Here is a 17,374-nt window from a genome sequence, read left to right as displayed (position 1 = left end):
CAAACATTACTGCAAAACACAAGCATTCTCCAGTAGGCTAAAATTAAAGCTAGTTTTGATTTTATATAATATATTAAACATAATTTTCTGTGAATGACTGAATATAACTTGCCTAAAGTAATGTGATCATTGGCTGCATCCAGCTCACAGTTGCTTCCTGAAGTTTTCATGTAGATGGTGTAGCCCGTTACAAATCCTTGTTGAGTTTCATCGATTGGATAAGGAGACCAGTCCAGAGTCAGAGAATTGGCATCAATCATCGTAGTTTGCACTTTTGGCTTCTTTGAAGACACTATAACATAATTTGGTTTACATACTACATGTGAGATACATCATAAACAAAGTTCAATTTGCAAAAAATATAGTGCCCATTCATGATGGAAACTTTGCTGTTAAATGATTTTTAAGCTGGTATGAAATCTTGAACAAACATATATAATAAAACCACCGTTACTAAATGGTGGGACTGCAATCTATCAAATTCTGTAAATAAAACCGAAACGAGGACACTATGGTGTGCTGCTAAAATCGGCGAGTCCTTCATATTTTATGCTTAAGGCCCCTTTCACACTAAGGTGGTTTGCAGGCGCTGTTGCGCTACAAATAGTGCCTGCAAACCGACCAGAAACAGCGGCTACTGTTTCTCCAGTGTGAAAGGGCTTTCACACTGAAGCAGTGCGCTAGCAGGACTGCTCCAAAAGTCCTGCTAGTCGCATCTTTGGAGCGGTCAAGGAGCGGTGTGTTTACCGCTCCTTCCCATTGAAAGCAATGGGAAACCACGGCTATACCGACGGCAGAGGCGCATTGCCGGCAGTATTAACCCTTTTTCGGCTGCTAGCAGGGGGTAAATACCGCACCGCTAGCAGCCGAATACCTCCGAAATTCCAACGGTAAAGCGCTGCTAAAATAGCGGTGCTTTACCGCCACCGCACCTCCCGCCCCAGTGTGAAAGGGGCCTAAATCTTCTGTCTCTAGGCAGCAAGCAGAGATTGCAATGCTTGGTTGCTACTCTAAGCAAAGTCTTTCTTTTTAAAGCTCTCACGGTTTGGGCCAGAACCATCAATCAGATTCAACCCTACAGAGGGACAGAGGATCTAGTTCCTCTTGTGCTCTCAGTGGACAACTATTAGGCTCCATGTACACTAGCTGCTCCTAAGCTTGAGTTTAGGAGTCTTGGGCATTTTATTGCCAAAAACTCCACTCCATAAAAGGCTGTTTCCATGTACACCTAGGCTTTTAGGATAATTTAGGAGCTTCTGCGGTTAGGGGAGGGTTAACCTCCTTCTCCTGAATGTGGAAGAAACGCGTACAGGATAGTAACGTGCAAAATCGCAGTTTTGCATTTTCCCGTGGCTGGCGGTCAAAGTAGTTCAAGTGTACATGAAGCCTTACAATAACTGGAGATACATGAAGACCACAATTAGCTTGTTTTCTATTACTGTCTTTGTGGTCAGGGGAAGTAACTATAAAGTCTTGGGGCAAGGGATACAATGAAAGAAGGGGTTTAGAAAGAGATAGAGTTCAGCAGATTTGGCCTAAATTTCTCCTAGCTTTATTATCACTACACCTTTGCTTTTTAGTGTAAATACAAGATCTGAGGTCTTTTTGACCCCAGATCTCATATTTAAGAGGTCCTGTCATGCTTTGTTTCTATTACAAGGGATGTTTAAAAAACACCTTGCAGTCACCGGCCCGCCCGAGCCCCCGTTTTATATACCTGAGACCCGAATCTCCTTGGGCGCGATCCCTTGTTGCTTTCACCGAGCTCTAGTCGGCTCTTCATTGGATGATTGATAGCAGCGCAGCTATTGGCTCCTGCTGCTGTCAAATCAATAATACGGCGCACCGGCGGGGCCGAGTGATACAATTGGCGGCTATGGCCGCCGACTGTATCACACGGGAGCGCGCCCGCAAGCTAACCCCCTTGGGAGAGAGCTTCCCAGGGGGGGGTTAGCTCTTGCGGGGAGGAGACGAGACAGCCGCTGAGGGACCCCAGAAGACGAGGATCGGGGGCCACTCTGCAAAACAAACTGCACAGTGGAGGTAAGTATAACATATTTGTTATTTAAAAAATTAAATAAACTAACCCATACAACCCCTTTAAGTGGTTAATCTCTGTGTATCACCTGAGACCAGTCACTTCACTGGGTATATGTAAAGCCTCGTACACACGATCAGTCCATCCGATGAGAACGGTCAGAAGGACCGTTGTCATCGGTTAACCGATGAAGCAGACTGATGGTCCGTCGCGCCTACACACCATCGGTTAATTAACCAATCGTGTCAGAATGCGGACACGTAAACCACGTACGACGGCACTATAAAGGGATAGTTCAAATCCAATGGCGCCACCTTTGGGGCTGCTTTAGCTGATTTTGTGTTAGTAAAAGACGATTTGCGCTTTTCTGTCTGTTACAGCGTGATGAATGTGCTATCTCCAAAACGAACGCTAGTTTTACAAGAACGAGCGCTCCCGTCCCCTCATTTAGTTTGAGCATGCATGGATTTTTAACCCATGGTCGTGCATACTAACGATCGGTTTTGACCTATCGGTTAGGCGTCCATCGGTTAAATTTTAAAGCAAGTTCTTATTTTTTTGACCAAAGGTTAAATAACCTACACGGTTTGGACTGATGAAAACAGTCCTTCAGACCGTTTTCCTCTGGCGATCCTAACGTGTGTACGAGGCCTAAGAGTTTACAATCACTTTAGTAAATATTTCCTTCCTACCTCAATGTCATTAAACTGCCACCATAAAAGAAACACAATGTCCACAGGGATCTGAATGTAGCTTCACCCAACTTCTCAAGTATTCCAAGGTAACTGAAGCTCAGGGCAATCTCATGTGCAAATGTCAACTAATGTCAAGAAAGATGCTCCATCCTACCTCTGGAAACTCCATATTGGACATTTAGGCAACTTAGCACTTTGAGAAACTATCTGGGGTATAGAATGCGGGAAATTAAATTATAACTGAAGGTAAAACCTTTTTTTTTTTTTAGTTTTGCAGAGTGGAGAGGAATTAGAACGCCTGGCATATTGTTATTGCTATCGATGCCCTCTTAGAGAGATTCACCCTCTCTGTTTTGCCCAATTACCATTCTCAACAAAAGAAAATGCCTAATTTTGGGCTGTCACCAGAACAGGAACAGAGAGGAAATCTTTAAATTCTACCAACTAGGGTCACTTGTTCTGGTAACCCTGATCACTCCAACATTAAGGAATATGTGGTTGTTATTTCCTCTCACTTCCTGTTTGGCTATGGAACAGGAAGTGAAGGGAAATCTCCCCAATAGGACACAGATGGCAAAAAATATCTGACAGGGATTATACCCTTCCTTACTCTATCCAAAATTACAAAATGGTTTGCTTTCAGTTCTACTTTAATTTTTCTGCATTAATGTTTCAGGGCCATAGTGCTCAAGAAGCTGTATAACGTTTCATGCAGGCACTTGCCGGTGGCTGATCAGTGCTGCAGAGTGGTTCTTACAAAGGAGAGTCTATTTCTCAACTGAATATTTATTTTATTTTACTTTATAGGTAATGAAGAGAGATCATTAAAACTTCTTAGTAAAAGCTTGTAGATATGGAAGCTCCAGCTGGAAGATCTCATTGCTGAAGCCCTCAAGAGGTATAGGAATATATTGTCAGCCTACCAGCACCTGCCACATATTCAATATATTTATATATTATATATATTTTTTATATTTATATTATATTTTTATTTTCAGTATATTTTTGGGTCTGACTATTTATTAGGAAAAGCGCAGCTAAAAAAAGGCAGTGACCCACAGCAACCAATCAGACATCAGTTATTTCTCCACAGCGCTAAACAAAAAAAATGAATCTACCATTTTACTGCACTGCTCTTTGGTGTGTATCATTAATTACGTCCAATATTCTTTTACTTACCCAATTCCTCGGTATAGCCAGTCAGTTTTTCTAGTAAGTGCTCTCCATCCTCTTTAGATACATAAATCTGAAAATTGTATCTAACCCCAGGCTGAAATGATGCTGAGAAAAGAAAACAGAGCTATAAACTTCTATCACTTTGTCAGCCACTCTCTGAATATCAAGCGTCTGTCAACCCTAATGACTGAGATAAGTAATTATATTTTCAAGAATCAGTATTTAAAGATCAATAGAAGTCACACACACACACACACACACACACACACCTTGTTACTTGGGGTCCCCCACCCTTTTTTTGTACTTTTGTATCAATGAAAGTTCTATTTTTTTCACACTGCAGTGCTCTATGCTGGCAGAGCTGAGTAATAGCCACACCTCTCAACACAAGTGCCCTCAAACAAACATGTATTGCCGAAAAGTGTCTGACCAGCTCTGTTACTTTGCAGAGTGCCCATTAGACTTTAAGGTCATATTTAGACTCTCTAAACCAGTGTTTCTCAACCTTTTTATGATCAAGGCACCCTTTAAAATTATGCACAATCTTGCGGCACCCCATTCTAAAATGTAAAAAAACTAAACTAGCTAATTAACGTCAGAGGTGATTTGTTCTTCCAAAGAAAATACACATTTGCAAATTGGCACAGACTAGTGTTCTAATGTTTCTCTTCTCCATCAGTTTCCCTTCCCTCAATTAACTAATGTGACCCCAGTGCTAACAGAGAGGGGGAGGGCAGTGCAGTGCAGGTGCTCAACGTTCTCCTTATCAACCAATTACTTAATTGGCTGTTAGGATGCTGGAGGCTAGAGGGTTGTAATGGCGCATAACGAAAACGTGGCTTTGTGTAACTAGAAGGCAGGTTTCATCCACCCGCTGGCTTGTATACAATTTTTGAGGAATTGTAGGCATTTTGCCAAGGCACCCCTGGAGAAACCTGAAGGTGCTCCAGGGTGCCTGGGCACCATGGTTTAGAAAAAGTCTGCCCTACACAACTGCTGTAACAGGAAAATTGAGTTAAGACTATGAAAATTCTTCTTGTTAGTATGATGTGTATCTATTTCTGTGACTTTAGATGAGCTTTACTGACTTGAATATTTGTTATATTCTTACCGGAATGAATGACATCTCTGTGGATGCTCGAATTATACTTTTTCCATTGAAGATCACAGTGTGAAGACCTGGGAGAGTTGCACCACTCTACTACATATCCACGTACAGAAGGGACTGGTTTCCACATTACATTGATTCCTCCATCTTTACCTTGTGTGTGTTCTGTGTTCACTTCATTGCCTGTAAACAGGGCACAAGAACATCCACTATTTGGTAAAAGTATATAGAGAACTAACAGATTAACTCCTGGCTGGCTAGATAGATGTAAAATTGTAACTCAAATACAGAGCCAGACTTTTGCACTGTACAAGTGACTCCACTACAACCAGGTAACAATCTGACTGCACATAAAGTTTCCAGCCTGGGCTACCATCATGTAAAATTGTGATTTATGCTCTCTGGAAATGTTTAGCCCATTCTTTATTGTCTTCCTTGGATAACACTGTAATTGGTTGGTGCTACAGGAAAAACTATAGGAGAGATTCATCGTCCCTCTTCTGTCTAGTGCAGGGGTCAGGGCTGGACTGGGACAAAAATCTGGCCCTGGACTTCATCCAGACCGGCCCACTTTAATTCAATAAAATGCTGCCCCCCACCCCCCCCCGAAAAATCACGCCCACCAAAAGGCCCCTACATCCATTATTGTATATCATGAAAGGGTGAGAGAGAGGGAGGGGAGGGGGGTGAGTGTAAGAAAAAGAGAGTGAGTGTAAAAGAGAGGGGGTGAGTGTAGGACCCCTTTTATGCGTTTTTTAGGCGCTTTTGGGCAAAAAATAGCGCCTGTAAAGCGACAGAAAAACGCTTCCGCTGCAGTCCCAGTGTGAAAGCCTGAGTGCTTTCACACTGGGGTGCTGCCAGGGCATTAAAAAAAGTCCTCCAAGCAGCATCTCTTTTTTTAAAAGCGGCCCACTGAGCCATCGGCCCACCGGGAAACTCATCACAGCTGGAGGGCCGAGGGTGCCTACCCCTGGTCTAGTGTTTGGGCAGTTTGAGTGTAAAAAGGTTTCTCTTCATGGCTTTGGATGTTCATTGGATGAGAAGCCTTGGTAATGGAAGGCAAGTTAAAAAAAGATATGAAATGGAATGATACCTTTTTTTTGCGTGCCTCATAGCGCAAATATTTGTTTGTTTATTTGTATTAACTTTTTTAAGTAAACTAGCTCATTATTCCTTATTCCACCTTCTGATTTCAAGCAAATCTGTCTCTTAGTATTTAGAATAGAGGCACTTTAAGTTGCACAGAAATGTACTTCCTGTTGAGTAATAAGCACTTACCACTCCTGCTGGTTCCTGGGATGTTGATCTCAGCAGCTGGAGACACACCAGCCCCATTCTGTGCTGTGATGCAGATGGCATGAGCTTGTCTTCCAAGGTCCATACTGTAACTGTTCTGCTGAGCAGGCACTCTAGTTTTATTGGCTATGACACTGCCATCAATTGACCACCACTTAATATTATAGTGAGAAATTCTTCCATTGGCCATGAAACCCAAAAGAGGCTAAAACACAAATTAAGTTACAAAATTACACATAGCTAACTGAATTTGAAACATACGACCATAATACTACTCAAACACAGACCAGGAAGAGTTCTAAGACACAATTCAAAAACCTAACACACAGTGGGATAACTACAGATCATGCAGCACCATTGCAAAATTTTGATAGGACCCCAAAGTGACTCCTCTTTATGTGGCACCTGGCAGTGCCAACAGTGATAATGTGTCATTGATCCTAATAAAAGTATGACTAGATCAAGGACAAGCAGCAGGAGTATTATAGCATAGTTGGTACACATCTAGGGAGGAGTTCTGAGGATATAGGTTGTCTGGAAATGGGGAAACAATGCATGGATACAACTTGCACATGGGAGTACCTGGAAGCAAGATTTTATGCACAATCTTGTCCATAAATTCTAGTGCTGTGTTTACATGCATAGAGTTGGCATTCTTGGTTAGATTCCTGCTGCCTAGTGTCTCTGGTAACTAGGATGCAGGCAGCACCGTCCTTAGTTGCTAGGATATAGGCAGTTCTTGCTGCCTTCCATTTTTGGTTGCTTGGATGTGGGACGTTCCTGCTGCCTAGAGTGCTTGGTTGCTAGGATGTGGGCAGTTCCTGCTGCCTAGAGTGCTTGGTTGCTAGGATGTGGGCAGTTCCTGCTGCCTAGCATCTTTGGTTGCTAGGATGTGGGCAGTTCCTGCTGCCTAGAGTGCTTGGTTGCTAGGATGTGAGCAGTTCCTGCTGCCTAGCATCTTTGGTTGCTAGGATGTGAGCAGTTCCTGCTGCCTACTGTTTTTGGTTGCTAGGATGTGGGCAGTTCCTGCTGCCTACTGTGCTTGGTTGCTAGGATGTGGGCAGTTCCTGCTGCTTAGCATCTTTAGTTGCTAAGATGTAGACAGCTCCTGCTAATCAGGGCTGACATGTAAACATCAATAGTGTGTAATTAGACATTGTTTGTATTACATAGTTACAAAGTCAGGTTGAAAAAAGTCCATCTAGTTCAACCATAAAAAATAACATTGTTTGTATTGACATGTCATCCCTAAGCAGTGGTGATGGCCAATAGAGTATCTTTAAGCTGTATGCATGTAAACATTAGCACAAACATTTGCATGCATACAACCTGAAATACAGTCCATTTACTGGATCTCACAGATTTTTCTAGTGCGGAGTTGTGTGTAGGTATGGGTACATAGAATTTAATACAGCCGTGTTCAGATTCATAAAAAAACTCTACATTACTGTAGTCTGTATTTTGCACCCATGTAAACAAGCCCTAAAACTTGATTTTCCAGAGAACCAATCTGTCGTTAGTAGCTCACCAGTCTTTTGCAGCGTTTCAGATCTCATGATCTTGGCCCAGGTACTTGCTGCTATTACTCTATATCTCTAATACAAACTTCTTTGAATTCTGTTATCTCTGCAGAACCAAAAACCTCAGTCTTTTCAAATCATGAAGAAAAGTATACCACTCTAAAAACAATCAATCCCCATTGCTTCCGTCCCAACAAACCAAGAGGGTGCTGGCTGTGCTATTGCTATTTTTTCCTAATCCACTTCTTGGTTGACTGCATGAATTTTGGCTGTTTTTTCCATTTGAATTGTTGTTGTTTTTTCATGTTTTGAATAAAGACATCGTTTATTGAGGAGTGCGGCGATCCAGGATTTTTCTTTCATCTTTTCAAATCATAGCTTAGCAGATTTTAGACTACACTGGACAATCAGAATTAATTTCAGCCTGGTGGGCTATAGAAGATGTTTTCAGGACAATTTATCTCCATTGCTAAAGCTGGCCATACACTGCTTGAATTTTAACTAATTCCTCCATACCTAGTCATAATTCAAGAAGTGGGTGACCCTGCTGGCATCGCTGTGTTCAACAAAAGCCAAATGTTCAAAAGAATTTTGTAGCCTTGTGGAAAATTGTCAAACAGCGCCTGCATCAATAGATGCCATCACACCAGGATAAGAATACTTATTTTCAAAAAAGTGACAGCTATTGTTAGTTGAGCCCAATGATATTTGAAAAATACATCCATATGGCTACAATAAAGATACTTAAAGTATTAGTTTAACTTTACAGAAAAAAAGATTAACAGGTGAACTAACACTTTACAACCTCCCCACCCCGCTGGTCCCCACTGTATTTACCTCCGGGACACTGAGCTGTCAGTGCCCACACAGCTGGTCCAGCAGTTTCTGGATTTTAAATCCCTACCTTGTCTGTGCATCTCTTCCAGGATGGACCAGAGCAATTTACTGTACAGGAGCTGACTAATCAGAATCGTTCTGGTCCATCCTGAAAGTGCTGCACAGAAAAGAGGGAGAGAAGCCGGAATTTCTAATCCCTGAACTGCTGGACCGGCTGTGTAGGTATTGACAGCTCTACACCCCCGGAGGTAAGTACAGTGGTAACCTGGAGGTTGGGGAAAGGGTATAGTGTTGGCTCACCTGTTCATTTTTTCTGTAATGGTGAACTTTAAAAAAAATTCTAACACTTTCACCTTGTATTAAAACTTTGTAATTTGAGCTAGTCTGATATACTGTATTTTATAACTTCATAGCTTCTGAAAACTAATAGTGATATATAGTATACTGGTGGGCTGAATCAACATTGAGAATGCCAATGGTGAGGTCTTCCAGCTGAGGTTCCCTGCCCTGCAGTCTCATTGTTTCTGCTATATTCACCATACAGATAAGGCCACCTGATACTCCTGTTTGAGCGTCTACTTTTTCAGACTTTCTTCTTTTTTATGTATGTATTTTCGTACATGTGATTTAGTGCAAAAACGTATTCTCACATTTTTGTTCTGCGCAATATGTAAATGGAGCATTTGCGTGTAATTGCATGTATTTGCATGCATGAGGCATACATTTATGAACAAAAATGCTGATTTTTTTTTTACTGAACAATACACGCGCTTGTTTACTCGCCTGTGTGCATAAGCACATTACAATTAAAACTGTACTGAGATTTTTCAAGGCCTAAGAAAAAATAAATGAGAACCACAGCAGGGAGAATGAGACTGCCATTGTTGTCCCTCTTCTCTCCCTAAAACATGTTTTATAAACTTCAGTTTTTTTTTTTTTTTTTTACTTTTTATTGTACAATACTGTATAATTTCCTGGTACTTTATGAATAATACATATGAATACTAGTAAATGCAGCAGGTGGGCGGAGCTGGGGACACAGAGAAATCATTGCATCATTCTCCTCGATCCAAACTGAATGATATCTGAGAAGACGAAGTCCTAAAGTACTTACTTTCCAGTAAACCGTCACAGTCTGCCCATTTTCATTATGCTGAATTTCTCTCCATAGATCAAGTGAAGCTGACGGTGCTATAAAAAAAAAAAAGTCCTGAAGGGGAGTGATGTATGCACATTTCATCAATACAAGTCATTTTAAGACACTGTTCCCACTGGTATTGGTAAGAGTAATGGGTATAGGCTACTATGTTCATATGTCCAATTACTGCAGAGAGCAGCCATGATCTATAGAGCGTGCTATTACTGCGTTTAGAATGGTGGAACTCGCCACCACCAACCAATTTGATGAATTTCACCAGTCCTAATTTGGAGAACTTGCGAGCAGGAAGGAACTGAGTATGCATTGCTCAGTTTACATGTGTCTGAGCAGGAGTTAAGTCATCCCTGTTTGGCCAATCAAAATGACTGAAGATCCCAAACCTGGAAAAAGCTAGGAAAAATATGTCGGCATTGACAGGGAGTTGCGGACATTGCATTGCTTGAGGGCAGGTGAGTATTGTTAAGTTTAGTTACATTTTAAGAATGGTTTACCCAATGGAATATTATTTCTGTTTGGCCTCCATGGACTCCTGCACTTTATTGCTCTTGCTTTCTTAAAACTCAACTACAAGTACTTTTTAAATCCCTTCCCTCCCTCCCATTAAAAACAAAAGAAAGCGGTACTCATCTTCTCCCTGCTTCAATGCTGCACTCCATGTCCTCTTATTGTCTTGGGCTTCTGCACTTTATAGATAATAGCCTTCTTTAAGCCCAACTACAAGTACCGTATTTTCCGACGTATAAGATGACTTTCTAACCCCTTAAAATCTTCTTAAAAGTCGGGGGTCGTCTTACACGCCGGTAACCTAACCTTACCTTATCCCAGAATCGCGGCCGTACGATTTTTCAAAAGCCGCACCTCCTACGTCTTCTGTTCCGTGATAGGCGGAACATTCAGCTTCCCAGGAGGCACTGTGTTCAGTGTCCGCCTATCACGGAGGCCCTCTCGTCCTGTGTTTAGTGTCCGCCTATCACGGAGGCCCTCTCGTCCTCGGACGAGAGGGCCTCCGTGATAGGCGAACACTGAACACAATGCCTCCTGGGAAGCTGAGTGTTTCCGCCTATCACGGAACAGAAGACGTAGAAGGCGCGGCTTTTAAAAAATCGTACGGCCGCGATTCTGCATGTCTTGGGATAAGGTAAGGGCACAGTCTGGCATGTAATGGGGCACAGTCTGGCATGTACTGGGGCACAGTCTGGCATTTAATGGGGCACAGTCTGGCATGTACTGGGGCACAGTCTGGAATGTACTGGGGCACAGTCTGGCATGTAATGGGGCACAGTCTGGCATGTAATGGGGCACAGTCTGGCATGTAATGGGGCACAGTCTGGCATGTAATGGGACACAGTCTGGCATGTAGTGACACAGTCTGGCATGTAATGGTGGCACCGTGAGGCGAGGCATGACTAGTAGGAAGGGGGTAGTCTTATACGGCGAGTATATCCCAAAATCAACATTTTGGCTGGAAAATTAGGGGGTCGTCTTATACGCCGGCAAATACGGTACTTTTTAAATCCCTTTCTTCCCTCCAGATAAAAAAAAAAAAAAGCAGTACTCACCCTCTCCATGCTCCAGTGCTGCACTTCATGTCCTCTTACGGCCCCAGGAACCAGTCCTCTTTTGAGCCCTGAGGCCATAAAATCAAGCCGCCTTGGATTCAGAGGGGATTGATGCAGAGAACAATGCCCATGTCCATACATAGTGCTGCTCTTCGCATCATAAAGGACCTGACCACTGCCGCCAAAGTAAAGAGAGAGGATGGAGGGAAGTCCTATGGTTGGACTCGAAACAGCACCAAAAAATATATGTAAGAGTGTGGTTCGGGGCTGCGGGATTTGGTTTTCTCATTTGGTATTGTTTTTTTTTAAGAGACTGCACCATTTTAAAATAGACTCATCATTATAAAATATCACACTTCAAATGAATCAATAGGGAATATACCAACATAAAATTTTGCAAATAAAGTGGAAGTTTACCCATAACCTTTTTGATGAAAAATAATGTTCTTTAACCACTTAAGCCCCGGACCATTTTGTAGCTAAAGGACCAGGCCACTGTTTGCGATTCGGCACTGCGTCGCTTTAACTGACAATTGCACAGTTGTGCGACTTGGCTCCCAAACAAAATTTACGTACTTTTTTTCCCACAAATAGAGCTTTCTTTTGGTGGTATTTGATCACCTCTGCGGTTTTTATTTTTTGCGCTATAAACAAAAATAGAGCGAAAATTTTTCAAAAAAAATGCAATCTTTTTTTTTTTTTACTTTTTGCTATAATAAATATCCCCCAAAAAGATATAACGTTTTTTTTTTTTCTTAGTTTAGGCCGATCCGTACTCTTCTACATATTTTTGTTAAAAAAAATAAGCGTTTATTGCCTAGTGACTGTGTCACTAGGCAGAACGGGGAGATGTTGTGTTTACACTAACATCTCCCCGTTCTATCTCTCTCTATGACGATTGTGGGTATGCCCGTGGCGATCGAGTCCGCGGGACCCATGGGCGCGCTCACGGAGAATGTGGCGGGCGCGTGCGCGCCTGCAACAACTGCTTCTTAAAGGGGACGTACAGGTACGCCCTTTTGCCTGTCCGTGCCATGCTGCAGACGTAAATCTGCGTGCGGCAAGCGGTTAACTGGAAACATACATTCTACATCAGGGGTATGCAATTAGCGGACCTCCAGCTGTTGGAGAACTTCGAGTCCCATGAGGCATAGCAAGACTCTGACAGCCACAAGTATGACACCCAGAGGCAAAGCATGATGGGACTTGTAGTTTTGCAACAGCTGGGGGTCCGCTAATTGCATATCCCTGTTCTACATGAATAATTATGCTAACAAAATTAGTGTTTGCTGTATATTACCTCCAGCATTACTCCTGTTTCTCCTTGCTGGAGGTTGAAGCCCGGAGTCCCCTGAGCAGCAGTAAATCTTTAGGCTATCAGCAGATCAGCCTCTAGTGGTTCTTAATTTTGGCCTAAAGCCAAAATTGGAGAGCAACTGAGCATGTGCATAGCAGGGAGAGATAGTGTGTTACTGGAATTTAAACATTATATGCACTTATTTTTAATGTTTTACATAGCAATACCTAAAAAATGGGGTCGGCCTGAAGTGATCTAGCAGGACTTTTCTGACTATAGTTTCACTTTAAGTAAAAAGATGCCTTTATTGGCATGATTAACAAAAAGCTGTTCTGAGCTTAATTATGTCACTCACAGTCTAGGCTGAAGATCACCTAGTTTTTGGGTGCCAGGTGTATTATGTGTTCTCATTTCATTAGAGACTGCAAAAAGTCAGGCTGTGTCTTGAGGAAACGTATTATTAAAATTCAAACATTCCATTTTTTTTTTTTTTACTGTGCAGTGATGTACACATCAAAAAAACCAAGAAGAACGACCTAGAATCTGCAGTTTTTCGACTTTGTTTTGTGTCAGAACTTTTCTTATACCAATCAAAGTAAATCTTTTATTTATTTTTTGTTTTATTTAATAAATTATATTTCTATACATTGCTTTCAAATTCCTATATTTTGTTGGCATACCGGCTTCCTGTGTCTGGATTACAAGAGCGTCACTCCAGTTGCTCCACCCGGCTAATGATGACTCCGACATGCAGCGCACTCTCAGCTCATACCTAGTAAATGGCTTCAGATGGGTGAGACTGACACTGTACATCTCCGTTGAGGGTTTCCCTTTCACTGTCACAATTACCTTTAAGGGAAAATAAAATTGACAATCATCAGGTTAAAGGAAACAATAAACATTAGTGTTTCCAAAAATATCACTCCTATTTTGTGTAGCTGTGGGTGGGCTGAATCACCCACTTGGTGGTATTTTTGTCCGCCAATGGACTGAACATAAGTTCCCATCTTCACACAAATGCCCTGGTCAAATTTAATAGCTAGATTCAGATAGGTTTACGCCGTCGTAACTCTGAATCTACGCCGTCGTAAATTGAAGTGTATTCTGGAAACCAGATACGCTTAAATTAGGCTAAGATACAAGCGGCCTAAGTCTCCTACGCCGTTGTATCTTAGGGTGCATATTTACGCTGGCCGCTAGGTGGCGCTTCCGTTGAGTTCGGCGTATAATATGCAAATAACTAGATACGCCGATTCACGAACGTACGTGCGCCCGTCGCAATTAGTTACGCTGTTTACGTTAGAGATACGATGGCGTAAAGATAAAGCTGCTCTCTAGGTAGCGCATCCCATGCAAGGTATGGACGTCGGAACAGGCCTATCTTTTTACGTTGTTTGTGTAAGTTGTACGCGAATCAGGCTTGACGTAATTTACGTTCACGTCGAAACGGCGTACTTTGGAGCAATGCACACTGGGATATGTCCACAGACGGTGCATGCGCCGTTCGTTAAAAACGTCAATTAGGTCGGGTCACCAGTCATTTACATAAAACACGCCCCCCTGTTCCACATTTGAATTAGGCACGCTTAGGCCGGCCCATTTATGCTACGCCGCCGTAACTTAGGAGGCAAGTGCTTTGTGAATACAGCACTTGCCTCTCTAACTTACGGCGGCGTAGCGTATATGCCATACGCTACGCCTGCCTAACGTTGCGCCCGCCTACGTGAATCTGACTATAAGTTTGGTTTAATTCACAAGGATCCCGATGATCCTCCGGCAGTCAGCCTCTCTATGCTGTCTGCATTCTCAGCACTAAAATCCCAAGAAAATTTAAGTAGGGGATGATACCTGGAGGTTTCACAGACAAAATAAGCCTTCTACCTGTAGATGAACACTGCCACCTTTAGCCTGCAGTGCTTTCTGTTTTTAATACTGTGGTTGTCACATGCAATTGCTTTATAAAACAAATATATATACTTTAAACTTGAAAAAAATGTAAAAACAAATAAATGTCATTCTATAAAAGCAGACTTTTTTCAATAAAGCAGTATATTAAATAAAATACACATACAGTTGTGCTCATAAGTTTACATACCCTGGCTGAATTTATGATTTCTTGGCCATTTTTCAGAGAATGTGAATAACACAAAAACTTTTTTTTCACTCATGGTTAGTGTTTGGCTGAAGCCATTTATTATCAATCAACTGTGTTTACTCTTTATAAATCATAATGGCAATATAAACTACCCAAATGACCCTGATCAGAAGTTTACATACCCCAGTTCTTAATACTGCGCATCTTGAAACAGCCACACCACATGTTTTCAGAGAGTCCTGTATTTCACTTTTTGTGGGTTTTTCTTTGCATCCCAAACAATTTTTTTTTCTTAATTCTTCTTTATTTTTTTATATTTTTTTCCCAAAGTACAATATTTACAAAATTACACACACCCATAGCATAAGGTGCGTGGTGCATTCAGTAAAATACAAAGCCATCACCAACATTGATCATAACATACATGAGATAGTAGTCCTGCCTCGTTCCCGCCCCCTCTCTTGTCCCTACCCCCTCCCCCCACCGCCCCCCTCCCCTATCTCATCTCTCCCTCCCCCCAGTGTAACTCTAATGTCTTCTTATAGAGGGAAAAACCAACCGAGAAGGGAGAAAGAAGTTGCCTCTTTCACAGTCTCTTTCTCTCTTTTTTTTTTCCCCCTTAGGGAGAGACCAAAATTTGGTACAGCTTGCTTTAATTTTTAACTGTAAAAAAAGAAAAAAAAATTGCTATCTTCTGTGGTTGGGGAGATTTCTCCTGATAGCGATCTTTTACCTCTACAGAGGGAAGCCTGTGCATCTCAACCAGGGTCCCCACACTTTTTCTAACCTTTTATGATTACCCTGTTTGATAAAGGCCACTCTCTCGCTCTCAATCAGCACATTTATGGTTCCAATCCAATTTCTGACAGATGGGGGGTCGTGCGCCTGCCAGCGTTGCTCGATTAATTTGCGTGCCTGAAATAGGCCTCGCAGCATGCCCTCCAGTGTTCCCGGGCATACTCTATGATCTTCCATTTCTCCCAGGAGGCAGGTTCTAGCGTCTGGCTCTAAAGAGGTCTTGAAAATGCTATTAAGTTTGTTGATGACCTCTGTCCAATATCTGAAGAGTTTGGGACATCTCCAAAACATGTGGACGAGGTCACCTGTAGCCTTGCATCTAGGGCATTCATCTCTTGGTTTCCAGCCTAATTGAAACATTTTTTTTGGGGTGTAATAGACCCGATGTAGTAAGAATAGGTGAGACATTCTCTGTGCTGGGGAAATAGATACTAGAACCCCTCTATTTAGGATCCTACTCCACTGCTCTTGCGTTATCGGTCCCAAGTCCCGTTCCCATTTTTCTCTGCTCTTAAGCAAGCCTGATTGGTTTATGGCCCTGGCTCCCAGTTTATTATATAGCTCTGAAATAAACCCTTTCGTTGAGTCCCTTTGAGCTATTTTGTTGAGGATAGGGGTCTGAATCCTATCTAACGAATGGGTCTTAAACTGAGTCTGAATGGCATCCAAACAATTTTTCTGGCAGTTGGTCTACCTGAAAGTTTTTTGGTTTCAACAAAACTCCTCATTTTCCATTTCTTGATTAGAGTTTGAACGCTGCTGATTGGCATTCTCAATTCCTTAGATATCTTTTTATATCCCTTTCCTGTTTTATACAGTTCAACTACCCTTTTCCGTAGATCTTTTGACAATTCTTTTGCTTTCCCCATGACTCAGAATCCAGAAACGTCAGTGCAGCCCTGGATGAAAGATGCAAGGGTCTGTCAGGAGTCCAAAAACGCATTGACCTTTTATACACACACACTAATTACAAGCAAACAGATCACAGGTGAGGATGGTTACCTTTTAACAGCCATTCAAGCCCCTTTGTGTTAACTTGTGTGCATGTTATCAGTCCAAAATCACCAGGGTATGTAAACTTTTGATCAGGGTCATTTGGGTAGTTTCTGTTGCCATTATGATATAAAAAGAATAAACACCGTTGACTGATAAATGGCTTCAGCCACACACTAACCATGAGTCAAAGAGTAGTTTTTGTGTTAGCATTCATAGTCTCCGAAAAATGGCCAAGATATAAATTCTGCCAGGGTATGTAAACTTTAAATAACTGTATGTCCTTTAAATAAATAAATACCAAAATGGTTAAATAGCAATTTACGCATTTTGCCACATTTCTTGTTTTTGAGATAAATAACGTTCAGTAAATATTTATTCAGAGCTTAGCTCCAGCCAAAATTGTTTTCCACTTTTGCATGCAGTGGGTAGGGAGGATTAAACCCTCTGTTATTGCTGTCTGTGTCGTTGTGAGACCATTTTCCCCTTTCATTTCTGCTCATTTGACTGGTATCAGACAAAACGAGAAGTGACTGAACAGCCCCTCTATAGAGACACTGATAGCAGTACATTTATATAATTTTAGTACAGATGGCATTTTAGAACCTCTGTCAGGTTTTAATTGCTGTCTATGTGCCAGTTGGGGCGATTTCCCCTTACCTCCTGTCTTGGTGTCGGCTAGAGCAGGAAGTAAGCTAAAATTGTTTGAATTAATCTTGGTTTTAGGTAGAGTATGGAGGGATTTGCATATAGAGATAAAAACATATATATATTTTTTTTTTGTATTTAAAGTAGCCGGCTCC

The 17,374-nt window shown here is 41.8% G+C and overlaps 1 protein-coding gene across 1 annotated transcript in view; it reads right to left on the bottom strand.

Moving 5' to 3' along the window:
* The window catches only part of LOC120927729 (oncostatin-M-specific receptor subunit beta-like), a 113,050-nt gene that overhangs the window by 12,397 nt on the left and 83,279 nt on the right, over nt 1-17,374 (bottom strand). Inside the window, exons 9-14 of the mRNA XM_040338597.1 lie at nt 13,366-13,534; nt 9,785-9,861; nt 6,296-6,518; nt 5,021-5,200; nt 3,913-4,014; nt 113-292 (exon numbers count right to left, since the gene is read on the bottom strand). Of these exons, the coding sequence (XP_040194531.1) occupies nt 113-292; nt 3,913-4,014; nt 5,021-5,200; nt 6,296-6,518; nt 9,785-9,861; nt 13,366-13,534 (931 nt within the window). The remainder of the gene's footprint in view (nt 1-112; nt 293-3,912; nt 4,015-5,020; nt 5,201-6,295; nt 6,519-9,784; nt 9,862-13,365; nt 13,535-17,374) is intronic.

Source organism: Rana temporaria, chromosome 1 (genome assembly GCF_905171775.1).
Source record: "Rana temporaria chromosome 1, aRanTem1.1, whole genome shotgun sequence".
In the NCBI taxonomy this organism is placed as follows: Eukaryota; Metazoa; Chordata; class Amphibia; order Anura; family Ranidae; genus Rana; species Rana temporaria.
Note: the sequence above shows the minus strand (reverse complement) of the source record. Positions and strands in the feature narration are given on the sequence as shown.